The following is a 14,332-nucleotide window of genomic DNA, read 5'->3' on the forward strand; positions in this document are numbered from 1 at the left end:
GTGCAAGTGCTCGAAAGGAAATATGACCGACGGCTAGGTCAATGGCGATCATCCTTCCCTTTTCAGATTTCCCCTTTCCTAAGGGGATAGTAACAACATCTAACCAAAAAAGTCAAAGGTCAACTGAGCACCAAATTTGAGCCGAGAGAAGTGCCAGGGGCATGTGTAAAGTACGTCACATACCTATCGATCGTGGTTGGTTGGTCTGCCGCGGTGGACGGATTGCTGGACCCAAGGATCCATTGACCGTTTCGTTTCAGATTGAGTATAGAGGCGCTCATTCGGGAAAGAGGGGGGGATTTAATTCTTTACCCGGTATAAGTATGAATTAAATGGTCCCTCGGAGGCTGCCTGTGTGAGGACATTGAGGAACATGCTATGATCATTGGCGAGCCTAAAGTAAGCTCCTTGGTATAGCTCAGCGATCGTGTGCCAATCACAGTCTGTTAAGAGAGTTCCTGACTCGAAAAGATCTCCTCAGTTGGTGTTTGGAAATGTCTGAGTTGCCGTAAACCCGCGGGCAAGGCACACCTAACTTTCCTGTAGTGGCCGAGTCGGTGGACCGGAGGTTTGACCCTACCTTTCACTAAGAATATACCAATGATAACAGCGAGCAACAGACTCTGAAATAAATAAGCGAAACGCTTACAGATGAGGCTCATGGGTTCCTCGTGCACACCAAATCCCGAATCCTAGGCCTGTCGGCGCGATTTAGTATTTAGTTTGACCTGGGCCCTCAATTGGTAAGTCGGTGTGACTCTCGGTTAAACAAAAAAGCAAGGGACTCACATGCTACGATCCAAAAGCCCAGCGCAAGTGCGGCTCTTGAGTCTCCTGCGACACTCTGAATCCGGCCGTTGGGCTTCCTCTTCAACGGAATAAGTTGTCATATATCAGTGACTCACCATGCGATTCCTATCATGTCGTATAACGATAGAATAGACGTTTGACAGTTTAGGGACGGTGTGTTCAGCGCTGCCGGATATGATTGGCTCGAGTCGAAGAAGCGCCAGGAGGATATCATCACGAGGCTGTCTCGGAAGTTATTCCACACTATGGCCCACATTCACGGCAAGACTGTAGACTTGCTTCCAAGACTTGAAGGTTAGCGGCAATCCAGTAACCGTAATGTCTCCACGTCGTCTGTCAATTCATTTGGTATACTGCATGGAGAAATTGAAGGCCAGTAGGCGTAGGTAATCGTCGGCACTGTTATGCAGTGATAGACGAAATTGGGCCAACTTCTCGTGTCTTTGCATTGAAGCCAAGAATAATCAGGATTTGCAAAGAGCATTGGCATGATGCTGTACATCCCCCACTATGCGCGAGGAAGCACCAGTGAAGCAATTGTTGTCGAAATGCGTTGAGGCATTACGTTACAGACAAGGATACTCCCCTGCTTGACACCGCTCTACCGTGGCAGAGACGGATGACTCTCATCGAAAGACCGAATAATCCCTTGATATCTTGCCGAATCGTCTTGGTTCATTGCACGTTCCTAGCAGGTAGGTGAGCCTTGCTTAAGCGCCCTGCTATTGACGCTTCGTTTATGCGGGATGGAACACACGGGACTAGGCTGTCAAAGCCTATTCATGAGGTGGTAATGCATTTCCACTCTGGTGATCGTCATGTCACCTGCGTAAACGAATATATTGACATTCATCACAACGCCGATCAGAAAGACACAGATGGTCGGTAAAGCGGTCTTTGGTCACTATTGTTTACTATTAGCACTAGCAGCCCACAAAATCCAGTAAAGTCTTCACCCACCTTGACGGATCAGAGCCACATGCTTGAGACAGCATCAGAGTTCGGTCAACATCTGCAACATCGCAACACTAACAGCAGCTAGTGTGGCTGGCAAACCCTTGATCCTTGCAGAGATCTGTGGCTAGTGCAGACTAGTGGCAATAATATGTGGCTGGAGAGAACAGCCCCGCCACGGTGGCAAAACATGCCGTGGCTGTGATGTCGATCGCTGTGGCGTCGGGGTCGCCGTCTGGCCAGATTTGTTCGCTTGCTGTAGGTAGTATCGTGGGCGAAGATCTCTATGCTATGTGAGTTAGAATGAGCTCGGTCGGCAAAGAACAAGCAGGTACCAATTCAGTCGGTCAGGATGATATCTTTCCTGGGGATGGTAAGGAGAGGGGATACTCAGAGTATAAATCGAGTCGGCCAATAGAGAGTTTCAGATACAGGGCCGAACGGTAAGTTACACCCTATGAAAAAGGTAAGAGTAAAAGAAAAACATGCATAACCCAAGTAAGCTCCGATCATCCCCTACATACGGTGTCCACCTCCAATAGTTGCCTGGAGATTGTCGGCTCCGAGCCCGTATTTGCTTGCCTAAGTGAGATGTCACACTTCCATTAGTTTCTCTCCGCTCAGGTTGCGGCCGCGCGACGGGTCAATTTTCGGTGGCAAAGGCGCATGCGAAGTCAAACATGAGCACAATGCATTATGCAGCTTTAGATTATCGAGCAGCCAATTGGATGGCCTGGAACTGTCATGGTGGATAGGTTGAACGTGCTCGTGCATACATTCTCTTCGTGAATTCCGGGAATTGGTGTGGTGACGCTGCCCCATTGATAGGCCGGCGGTAATTCGAAAAACCCAGAAGGAGCAAATAGTTGAGACTTAGGTAGTCTCACCTTGCATAGTTTGCAACCAGAATACTGTGTACACCAGGGAGAAGTCTTTGTTATATTGGTATGCAAACGGCCGAACATTCCTTTTCCAGTAAACATCGGAATTGTTTTCCTTGGAACCGGCCTCTCCTGGCGGACATGGAAAGTGGCCTCTACCCCAACAATACCGGTGTCATATAACGCGGTTAACGGTCATCTCGCATTGACTCCGTGGTGTGTTGTGCGGTAAGGCGTGCTAAGCGCACGAAAAGCATTGGACAACATTGATATTGTAAGCACTTAACCTGTTTGGAGCCATGCGCACCGGGACCTAGATAGGGAAAAAGCAAATGCCATCTCAGATCCACCAACGGTAACATAATGATCAAGCCACCGACCAAGTAAGCCACAGTGAGTTATGGTTCGCAGAGCAGAGATACGACCCAGCAGCATCGCACCACATTGTTTTGCCAGGTATCTGTCAAAGCCGCCCGAAAGACGAATGCATATCACCTGCACCTTGAGCATGGCGTCTCGTAAGCCGCAAGGTGTGAATAGCTGGTTGGTGCTTGTTTTGGGATGCTTTTCTCACCGCTCATCCGGGTTTTCTTTCTTCTGCTGTCCCGGTTTCATGCTGTGAACATGCGTGCATTTGTTGCTATCGGAGCCACAAGTTGGTCTACTGAAAAGTATCAATTCACCAGCTGCGTGGCATATCCTGGACCTCGGTCAGGATTGATAGCTGATACATCAGTCGAGTAATTTCTTTTGTTTCGCCGCGTATGAATTCTTCTGCCTGTATCAGCTCAGCTACGATGCGAGCTGGCCGAATAGGGGAAAACATCAATAGAGAGAGAGAGGCGGGACGTCATCAGCGCATCGACCTTACCAATGGTTCAGTAACACAATAGCTCGACCAGTAAGGTGCAGAAACGGCCTCGCTATTGCAGTGAGTGGATCTGGGGCTGGTGTCAAGAAGGCCGCGGCGTCACGGAGTGGCAAATTCTGTGGCATTAGCTTAGTTGAGCTGGAAGGCAGCCAAGCGGACCCTACAGTGGGATTGAATTGATTAGCAAAGGCTCGCTGGCTCACTGGTGGCCCGAATCCACCTAAGATCGAGTAGTTCGTGCTTTCTGGTAAGACGCCGAAGCAATACGGAAGTGATAGTTAAATCAGGGAACCCCGTCCTTGAAGCTAGCACCGAGAGGGGGAAGTGAGAAGGAGGAAGTTCAGTGATCGGGGACCACATCCTTACCGAGTGCCCGACCGTATAGTACATTAATTACCATACCTACTTACCCTCGCCAGCAAGCCCTGTGGGAGTTATTGACCTGCATGACTGCGGGTCAGCTGGCTGTCTCGGTCTTACTATCCAGCAAGTAACGTCTTCTTATTGGTAGTCAGGTCGGACTTAATTCTGCTTCTTCGGCATTTTCTGGTTTACTCCAGAGTTTTGAGCTTCTCGATACTTTGCATGAAAGATGTCAAGACTAAAGCAATGACAAGGTCATTGTCGTAGAGGCTACGAAGGCGTCGAGGACTCATCCTGCGTTGGCTGGTGGTTCACACGGCTGGTGAATTGGAGTCGTGGCCGATGACCAGCTCATCATCCTACCTATGTTGGCAATTTCAGTCCATGAAACTAATCTGTGGTATTGAGAGATTCAACTTTACTATTGCTTGTGCCTTCCAGTAGCCAACAGATCAAGGCAATGGTATGAGAGATCGGGGTGCTGATTACGAGACCTCCCTGATAGTCAATGGACGTAACACAGGTTGGCAAGCATAAAGAAGAAAAAGAAAAGAACAGAACAGCAGGATGGCATTGCGCTGTCGATGCTGCACCCCGCTAAAACTCCAACATGCATTAGCACAGTAATTCCTCTTTTCGCATCTGTCGGGCCAGTTTATGGCACCAACTCGAGAATGGGTCTGCCAGGCGGCTTGGACTCGAAGGCTTCTAGACAGGAAAGGCAAGGAAAATCAATCACCATCCCACAGCTGATAGTCCAGGGAAGGGGTTCCTGACCGCCGCATGCACTACTAGCACACAAGACTATGAGAACGCCACTTACACCGCATCCTTCGCGAAGATGAGCGATGCGAACTGGGATACTGAAGCTGAAGCCGAAGGGGTTCGTTGGCTTGATAATACGGCAAGTGCCAAGGACACATGGCTGACAGGAAGGATGATTGGTGATGGGGCAGTCCCCGGACCTCATCGCCATTTAGACTGGCCATCTTGAACCCGATGGACTGGGCACCGTGTCATCATTTGGCATGGATGCTGATGGTTGTTACCGACCACGGTAACAAATGGGGCCCGGGAAGGTCTGGTACCGTCAGCATACAGCGGGAGAGATACTGGGTCGGATTAGGATCGGATGGACGATCTCACGTCTCGCACAGTTTCCCTTTTTCTTTTTCTTTTCCGTTTCCGTTTCCTTATATTTTTCTTCTTTGCAGTACCCTGGTAGAATTCATCTTCATGATACTTGATCGTCCAGGCCGAGTACTCTCTCCGACTGCACGGAGATTCAACACCCACCGCATGCGAAGGATGTCGCCGGCATCCCACAGCTTACCCAACTGAGCCGGGTGCAGTTTCAGAAGGCGATGCAGCTCAAGATCTGACCGCTGTCGAAGGCACCGATTAAGGGATGCTGTTAATCTCACTACCACCACTGCTAAGAAGTCGAAACGTAAGTACTTGGGAGACTTGGTGCAGCTGCACGGATATCTTTCGATCTGAGCGACGGGCCTATCAGCATTTTTCCGGGTCCACCAGCCCAAAAGGACACGCGATGACCAGCGCTTTTTGCCATCCCGCTAAGGGCGGAGCTGCTAAGGTACGGGGCACCACCACACACCCTTTCCCTACACTAGTCTGCCCTCCCTTTCCCGGGTTCTGATGGCCGTACCTGGTTTTGCCTTTTTTATTTTTGGGCAGGGGAAAAAACGAAGCATGAAATCTATCAGTCTTGCCAACTTTTTATGTATGTAACAAAGGTAATACAATTTATCCTCTTATTGATTTATTTTCTCATTCTAAATTTTATTCATTTTATATATTTTATTTTACCACTTTGCTTCCCTCTTTTTTCTTCTTTTTATATTCTTAAACTTTTTTTCATGAAAGTGATCGGGTATGCGGTTTGATGGATTACCACGGGTAAGATTCCGCTCAGAACTAAACCAATGTTGCCCTGTTCCCAACGGACCACTGCCTAGTTTGGGGGTGGAGGGTTTAGCACTGGGATTTATTGCTTGCTGCTCACTAAAAAATCATTATTGGCTGTGGCCTAAAAAAATCCCATCAACCCGAATTAAAATTGATCGAAAAAAAAGAAAGACAAAAAAAATATCATTAAAAAAAATATTTAATGCCAAAAAAGAAAGATAAAAATAAAAAAGAAAGTATCAGAACCTTCTTATTTATATGATACAGATTCTCGAGAAAACCACAACCCTCTTTTTCTCATCCACCAGTCCAGCCCAACCCAAACCGAGAAGTTGACCGGTACTGCCTACGTGACCCTATCGGGTACACCCGTTCTGGTTCTAGTCGCTCGTCAGGTCCCAAACAATATACAGGACTACTTACGTCCACTTACCAGCGCTGCTCCGCAATCTGACTCTTTTTTCTCCTTCGGCCGTTCCATTCTCAATTCACTGCCTCTTCCTTTCTTTGGGTCCGAGGATTTATGTATGTCGCATACCCCCCGTTTCATCTCTTCAATGGACTCTCTTTCTATAAAGCCTTGTCCCCTCCAGCTACCTCATCCACCCGCTCTCTCCTTCCCCTCCTTGGCCTCGAACCCATGCTCTGTCATGAGCTGCGCCTGTTTCCCCTCATAAATGGATCACGCTTAGCAGATGTCCATGAATGAATCTCACTCGGGTAGAGGACTAGGTTTCGCGATCAGGACTCTGTTTCGCTCCTCCCCATCGCCCTCCCCGACTCCTACCCCGCGACACCGAGTCTCTCTCCTCCGTCGTGGTCGGAGTATATTCTCCAGCAGGTACGGTCTCATTGACTTTTCAGTCACTTGGGTTCTAGGATTCTCGCGATTTATGCCCCATAGTCTTACTACGGGGTTGTTCATTTCGCTGTTACCTTCGTCTCCGGCGTCAATCGCTCCGTTGGACAATGGTGAAAGCGGGCCACGAGCAAAGACAAACGGTTGTGGAAGCAAGTGACTAAGTCTCTTTTTTGCGCAGGAATCCTCGAAACTCGAGTAAACCTTCGTCCGGCTCCCCAATGCATGACTTCCAGCAATTCAACTCGGCTGCGATGGTGGGACTGGCCCAAGCGTCAGCAGGCGACAACTTTGACATCTTCCAGTGGCACCCTCGATACCAAAGCTGCCAGCGATACTTTCTAGATCATGCGCAACACAGTGATGCAGTCCAAGCACTCTCGGCTTTCTTGAACATCCGTCTCCCGTTCCAATGGCAGTCAAACCCTGTCGTAAACTCTCATACCGACCCATCCCGATCCGCCGCTAGCCAGTCATCTACATCCTCACCTGCCTCGAATCCACCTCCCTCTGTCTCATTGATTCCATACATCCGCCGCCTGGTGGCCACGGGAATGGATTTCCCTGGCGTGTTGCACGGTTTTTTTGGGGACGAATGGGGTGCGGGCATTGGACCTCTACACGAGCAAGAACGGCGCAATTACCTGTTCGCCGCGAAGAGTGGTGGCTGGGCGGCCGTTAAAAAGGACTATGACATGCCACCGCTCGAGACAATACCGTTCCTACGTCCCTTACAGGGACCGCTAGATTCGGAGATTGAGGCGGCGGAGCGGAGTTGGAGCGAATGGCTCGCCATGGAAGACTGGATGGTAGGGCCTCGAGCGCCTGACGTTCTTCAAGACTCATCCTCACAAATTTCACGACATCACAGCTCACGAGGGTAATTCTTTATTATAGGGTGCTGGGGCTTCTTTCCGGCTTTTTTTTTTCCTTTCTTCTTTTCTGCATACTTTTGCTATCTGCTTTTCTGTCCCATTTACGCTGCTTTAACCCAACACTAGCCACGCTGGCGGTAGCACGGAGTTGGTGAGTCTCATAGCATGAGATAACGATCATACGATATTTTGAATCATGAGTGCGATAGACATCGCGGGACCACATAATGGTGTTCTGGCTTCAATTATTGAGGGAGCCGTGCGAACACCTCGCAAGGGGTCAAAGATACCACAGAACAACAATTGAAATAAAACAACCGAAAATAACCAGTGAAACCAATCAATCAATCAATCAAACATTCATCCCTTCCTAGCCCCTATTCAGCCCATGAACGCGTTATCCAACAAGGAAAACGCGCTTCAGGTAGAGTAAGTAGGGTACCTGACAGTCCCACCGCCACCCCTACCCCCCTGCGCGCGTCGGGTAGCAGCTCCGATAGTCATGATGTTAGATAGTACGCAGTTCACCTTAGTCAAGTCTACTAGGCTAAGTAAGTAAACTAGCGCGTCAGTCCGGTCAGGCCTCCACGAAGCCGAGCCCTTCTTTTTCGAACCTCTGATGCCTGAAACGGCGCCACCCCTGACACCAACGCCATCCGACGGACCGCGACATTAGTCCGGAGATCATCATCATCATCATCCTCTCCTGTAGAACATAAGATAGTCACCTACATCCGAACTATCCCTATACTCACATACGAAGTAAGTAACTACTCCGTAGATACAGTTTTGTTATAGTTATATCCACGATTGCCGATGAACCCGACCGAGAGCCCCGCCCCACCGGTTCCTCACTACCTATCACAGTAACCATCTAGTCTATCTATCCAGCGGAACTCCCGATATGGTACGGCTACATCTCTACCTGCAAATACTTAAACTAGATCAATTATCCATTTCCGTTAAATGATTGATGGGCTTACCAAGCAAGTCAATCAACGGTCGTACCAAGATTAGTATGTACCACGATGCGAGGGAGGACAACAAAGATTTCGCCCAGTAAAGGAAAGGTAGGGCATCGGCATCCCTCCATCTTCGATCCGACATACCCGCTTCAAACCACCATCCATCCATCCAACCTTCATCTCCACATTCGAGAAAAACTCACCGGAGTAGTGAACTTACCGTCATATTATCGTTGAAAATGGGGCTAATGTGATTGTGATGGCTGGCTGAGCCAAGTCTTTTCGCTTTCTTTATTTTACTAATCACATACTGAACTGAACTGAACTAACTACCGAGGTGTATGTAGTATGTTAGTTCAGCTTGGTTGCCTACAAACAAAGACTCCTAATAACATAACGCGTAAATTAATTTAACTCATATGTATGCTACTTATGCTATATATGTACGTATGTATGTATGTGAGAGGCTTCAAATCCCGAAAATTCTAACTAGTATGAAACAGGACCGAGCGTGAACTACTTAATTAGTTACAGAGAAGTAAATAGGTAGGTAGATAGGTGAGTAAGTAGGGATAGGGGGAAAGCCGCTATGAATGAATAAACTTCTTCTGGAGTTTTCGATGGGGATGCCGGGAGTGGTAGTTTGTGGCGCGGCTGAAGGGCGGGGACTTGGACTGGACTGAACTGGACTGGACTCGGTGGGAGGGGGGAGGGGAGATATGTGGAAACTTACTATAACTAACTACGGGGGGGATGGGAAGTGGAGTGGGAGTTGGGTTAGGGTAGGCTGGGTTAGGTTAGACTAGACTGGAATGGAACTGGTTATAGTAGGTTGTCGGATAGGATACTATGGGAGCTATGCTGTGGTTGGGTTGTTGGGCTGTGTGGATGAGGATTTCGGGGGAGTATATTGTACTATGATGGTGATTTATATGAGGTAGTATATATACACAATAAGTTATAACATATGGTGTTTTATAACTACAATCTGTGGACACTGAGACCATGAATCTCATGTATACTTCCTATATAGCGACGACGATGTAGCTCTGAGTCGAGGAGACAGAATCCACATGGTATTAACGCCGGAGATGTCTCGGATTACGGATGTATTATTACCCACACTGCTGTATCTGACAACGGTACATAAGTTACGTTACTGTCATCCGGTATTGATGTATCGGATCTGTCTACCTTACTAATCTGATTCAGTAGATAATGATTGCTACTGTGTATTTGATAGATCTAGTTAGCTAGTTATTGGTATGGTGTATGTTGCTTTCCGTCTCTTAATGTGTGTAATATAGTTCTATTCCGTACACTTGATGGGTGCAATCTTGCCAACCCAGGATGACCGCTGAACCTTTCTGTATCTGTCTTGGCCTTTGTCCATGTTCTCGATGATCTCCCGGACTTTCTTCCAGTGGAAAGATCCCTCGATTACAGCATTGATGTCGCAGGCCAACCAGCTCTCCTCATTATCTGGTATGACCCCCCTCCGTATACAGATAATCCTGTGTGCTAGGAGTATCAGTTAACCACCAGCTATTCTTCCGCAGGAGATGGAGGAAGAGGAACCCAGGAAAGATCATATTAATGGAGAGGGCCTGTGTCGTGTCATGCTCTTGAGTCTGGACTGAAAGGACTATATCTATATTTCTATTCCGGGCGTGATACATGTCCAAGGCTGGCTGGATACCACCGTAGTAGATAGCATACATCTCCTGAATCAGAGTCTGGTCATCTGACAATAATGAAGTATTAACTTTTTTTATTTTCAGTTCAGGAAAGTCAAGGCAGTGCTGGCTGAACCAAACAAATTTCTGCAACCGCTTGAGGAAGATCTTTTGCAGTAAGAAATCACCGAGGCATAATAAGATTTCATTAAACTCAGGAATCTCAGGCCCAGCACATTGGTATACACTCTTAATCTATATCAGGACTCTAGCATCATAGTCGCGAGTGCACAGATCATCGTACCACTCCGCTGTTAATCAACCGCATAAACGCCGCCATGTTCCTTGGCGAATCCAGGCAGGAAACCACTAACAGGAACCAGTGGGCGGGGCCCCAACACTCCGCTAACACCTGTAGCTGTCTGACAATAGATGAAGAGTTATTAAAGCTCGTGTGATACTCATTCCGAAACATCCGGGCCACCAGGATTCAATGGTATTGAATAACAGAAACCTGAAAAAAAAGTTTTCTTGTTCTTTCTCTGTGTGTGCTGATATGATAGCGTGACATGGAGAATATAACATCATTCATAGCTCCCGGCAGTGGTAAGAACCACGAGGCGGCCGCAGTCATCATGTGCAAAATATTCAGGTTTTATCTGTACAATGGCCTCTTTCACAGGACTGTCAGTTGCTTTTCGTCCTTGTAAGCAGTGGGGTATTTATGGAGGAAACCATTCCTCGCAGCTCCAGCCCTATTGCAAGTCAGTAATGTGAAGGTTAAGCTTCAAGCCTCATGTCGGTTTACTTACATGTTAGCAGCCACTGTTTCTCTTCACACACTCTTGTAGCGTGGCATTTTTCAAAAAGCCTATGTCTCACTACTTTTCCCAATATGCATCATATGCTTCTAGCTCCTCTACAGTAAGTTGTTCTTCATCTACCTTCCTCACCATAGGCGGGATGTCACGTCCAGTGGTACGCTTAGAGCCAATCGGTACTGCTCAGGGTATGCTTCTTCTGACCACAAGATGTTTCAGTAGCTGTCTCAACCGAGCTGCGCAGTTTTTGCCATTGATGGTCCGCGGGAGGATGTGATGAAACATCCCAATATGTCCTTGCGGTACCATCACCCCCGTACCGGGGAGTTGCTTCGATGTTATAAGGAGCGGACAACAATACGTTCCCTAACACCAACGCCCATTGAAAATGCTGGACTGTGGGTGACCGGGACGCGGAACGCCGATGTCTTCAGCTCTCCTAGAACATACCTTTAGCACAGTGCCCTGATAGCGACAAGAGTTTTCTTATGCCAGTAACTTCTGGACTGCTTCCACGATATATTTTAAGGTGTCTGGATACCCATTCGTCACTGCTCAAGCACTCGCCTCTTTGGCAGTTTCATTCCTAAACGGGTAGGCCATGTGGTTATCCATGTTTATGGGGAATTTTGCGGTCTTTCCATAGACTTGACCCTCTGCTATCTGCTAGGTTTGCCCGAAGACGACTGCAAAGTATGAGTCTCCTGATTGGATTATGACGAGCACTGTTCCAGCCAGTGTCCCTGATATAAATTGGACGAGAACAGTTGTAATCAAAACCAGATTGGTATTAATAGATAGGGTGATAAAGTCACCCCGGCCTCTGCTGCCAACTTGGCCTGCTCTTCCTTTGCAAAGCAGAGAATAGTGTGAAGTTGTAATAACCAAACCGCGGCAACGCACGGGTTCGTATCTTCTTCAACCATATCTCGTACCAAGCCTTGGATAATCAAAAGACCGGTGCCAGGTCATCCTGTGCTAGGAAGGGCAAGAAACGACTATAAAGCCAAGGAGATCTTGTAGCACATGTGGCTAGTTCCTCGCATTTTCTCAGTTTCTCAACCAACGCAGGTTCGTTTGCTTAGCACGAATATATACCTCTTGAAACCCACCTCTCGTACCAGTTCTTGCACACCAGCACGACCTGCGTCAGGTCATTCTGTGGCAAGCAGGCCAGAAAACATGACAACAATCTCTGCTGGGATGCCATATGCGATGCGCCGCGCCATGCTCAATCTTTCAGGTTGTGTACACTGGCTTATATTTTCATCATCGCTCAGATAGATCTGATCTGTCAGGCTTACAAGATTCGAATACGACCTTCCAAGGCCTGTCGTAGTCGCTGCCCTGAAACGTTCGCTCTGGACATCATCTTGCTAGACTAATGCATCCGTCAATATGTATAGAAAAAGCGCAGCCGGCAGTGGCCGAGGAGCCACAGAAGATATACAGTGTAGCGTGTCGCTCAAGGATTTTGCCAACTCATGTCTAGTCCCGGAGAGACAGAGATCCAGTAGTCTCCCAGATAGTTATCATGTATACATTTGTGGTGAAAGTGTCTGTCGCCAACGGGGAGTGCTGCAACTCCGCACATAGTCTGTGCGATTCGTGGCACAGTCTGTGAGTGCCTCGCAGATCTGTATTCTTCGAACGAATCATCCTCGAATTTACATTGCCGATAATATTGTGGCCGAAAGGTAAGCCCTCGCCCAGGAAGACGATGAGAAGACCATTGCGAAGGAGATCTTGTAGGGATCATTATAGCCAGAAGAAACCCTCAGGTACGGGAAGACGGTTGATAATCCATCTCTTCGACTAATACCTTGTGGCATAGATTGCAACATTGCATTGGTACATACGGGTTAGCACGAGCATCTCAATGCAGATAATCTTATATAGTCGCTCTGTCAATGTAAGGTTGAGTTCGAAGACCGCATGGCTTCGACCACGATGACTTCATGGATATAGATATGGACCTGGCAAGTTCTGGTTATAAGGACATTCGCCTGCCGTTTAATGGGCTGTTAGTGGGTGAAGGACTCGCTCTACACCATATATGGGGTAGATATATGTAGTAAGTAGAGGGTGCTATTTCGAAGAGTGGAACATGATATATATTTGGAAACACCTGTGAGTTTCGTGGATAGGTTCTTCATCTAGTAATGCAGTTGTTGTTGGACGCCAGATTAAGGTTGCATATGCACAGTCATGCCAATGAGACAGATTATTTCTGTGTCCTTCCTGGAACGAACGATCGACCATCAAAACGAAAATACTTAAATCCAGTAATCTTTGGACAGAATCTCGATTCCTCTCGGCCAATATATGTCCATATCCATATCCATACCGCATTGATTTCCTGTTATCATCTCGTTGATCATACCATCTACCAAACCAGGCACACGATAGATTCGTTGCCTGTTTGCGCTTGGTCAAGGGATGGTATAGATGCTAAACTAATGCAAGCACGATACACGCTGCCAGCCTGCCGCGGTACCTGAAGCACGCAGGTTGCATTTTCTAGCAGACATGGACCCAAGATGTAAAGGAAGAGACGTAAACGAGAGAGGCTGACAACAGCACGAAGAACTTCGAGCAGCCACTTCTGTGCATTGAACGTCTAAGTCCAGGCCATTTGCATGGCAGATATTTGTGGTACCCCATGTCTCTATTGCGAGTTCTCTCCTGGTGGGTCCATCATGGCACTGCATGTTCAATGGGACAACAGCAACAAGATTGGGTCTTGAGGCATCCTTCGACGCTTGCTGAGTGGTCTTACGATCAATTCCTGGGAGACATGCTGATGCAGGACATGTACACAACGTAGATATATCATCTGCACGAGACTTTCTCGACAGGAACACCAGCTCAAGGGTATAAGATGAACAACCGACGGATGGCGCAAAGGTAGTAGCCGCTTAGGGCTACATTGTAGAGAGGGTGTAAGAAATAAGCCAACATTCATACCCAGCCATCAGTAGACCACCTCAGTCGCTTCAACGAGATAGGGTGAAAGGTATATTCGCAGCCCATGGACCGTTTTAGTCACCGCTTGAATATGACTTTGCGGAGCGGCCTCAGCATAGGCCTCTGGGTTGAACATAGTAAACATACCCACATCTTGTTCGGGCTTTTCCCAGAACACAGTCGAGAGCTTCAAACTGCTTGTTATGACGTCTTGTCTGTCCCGACGATGAAGTTGGCTGTGGCTGCTAGATTCAAATTGTAGGGCGAGGCACCAATGTCTGGGAATTTTCACCCCCGATAACCTGATACTGGGGCATGAGAAGTGCACTGAACACAGAACCGGCTCCGCAATCCAGCGGCG

General features: G+C 47.9%; 2 protein-coding genes across 2 annotated transcripts; one reads left to right on the forward strand and one right to left on the reverse strand.

Moving 5' to 3' along the window:
* Positions 1–189: 189 nt before the first annotated feature.
* BO85DRAFT_445268 (uncharacterized protein) lies at positions 190–814 on the reverse strand. The gene has a single exon (XM_025659219.1). It carries the CDS (start codon positions 660–662, stop codon positions 447–449), a length of 216 nt encoding a protein of 71 aa, XP_025519787.1. The 5' UTR covers positions 663–814; the 3' UTR covers positions 190–446.
* Positions 815–6,888: 6,074 nt separating this feature from the next.
* Positions 6,889–8,412, forward strand: BO85DRAFT_434511 (uncharacterized protein; the record flags this gene model as incomplete). The annotated part of the gene is made up of 6 exons (XM_025658475.1): positions 6,889–7,547; positions 7,669–7,693; positions 7,928–7,971; positions 8,059–8,093; positions 8,267–8,304; positions 8,341–8,412. 6 exons carry the CDS (start codon positions 6,889–6,891, stop codon positions 8,410–8,412), a joined length of 873 nt encoding a protein of 290 aa, XP_025519788.1.
* Between the last annotated feature and the right edge of the window lie 5,920 nt (positions 8,413–14,332).

The sequence above is a fragment of the Aspergillus piperis genome (assembly GCF_003184755.1).
Source record: "Aspergillus piperis CBS 112811 unplaced genomic scaffold BO85scaffold_2, whole genome shotgun sequence".
Lineage (NCBI taxonomy): Eukaryota > Fungi > Ascomycota > Eurotiomycetes > Eurotiales > Aspergillaceae > Aspergillus > Aspergillus piperis.

Bases quoted from the DNA above. Each gene is read 5' to 3' on its own strand.
- BO85DRAFT_445268 (XM_025659219.1), bottom strand. From the start codon at position 662: ATGAGCCTCATCTGTAAGCGTTTCGCTTATTTATTTCAGAGTCTGTTG.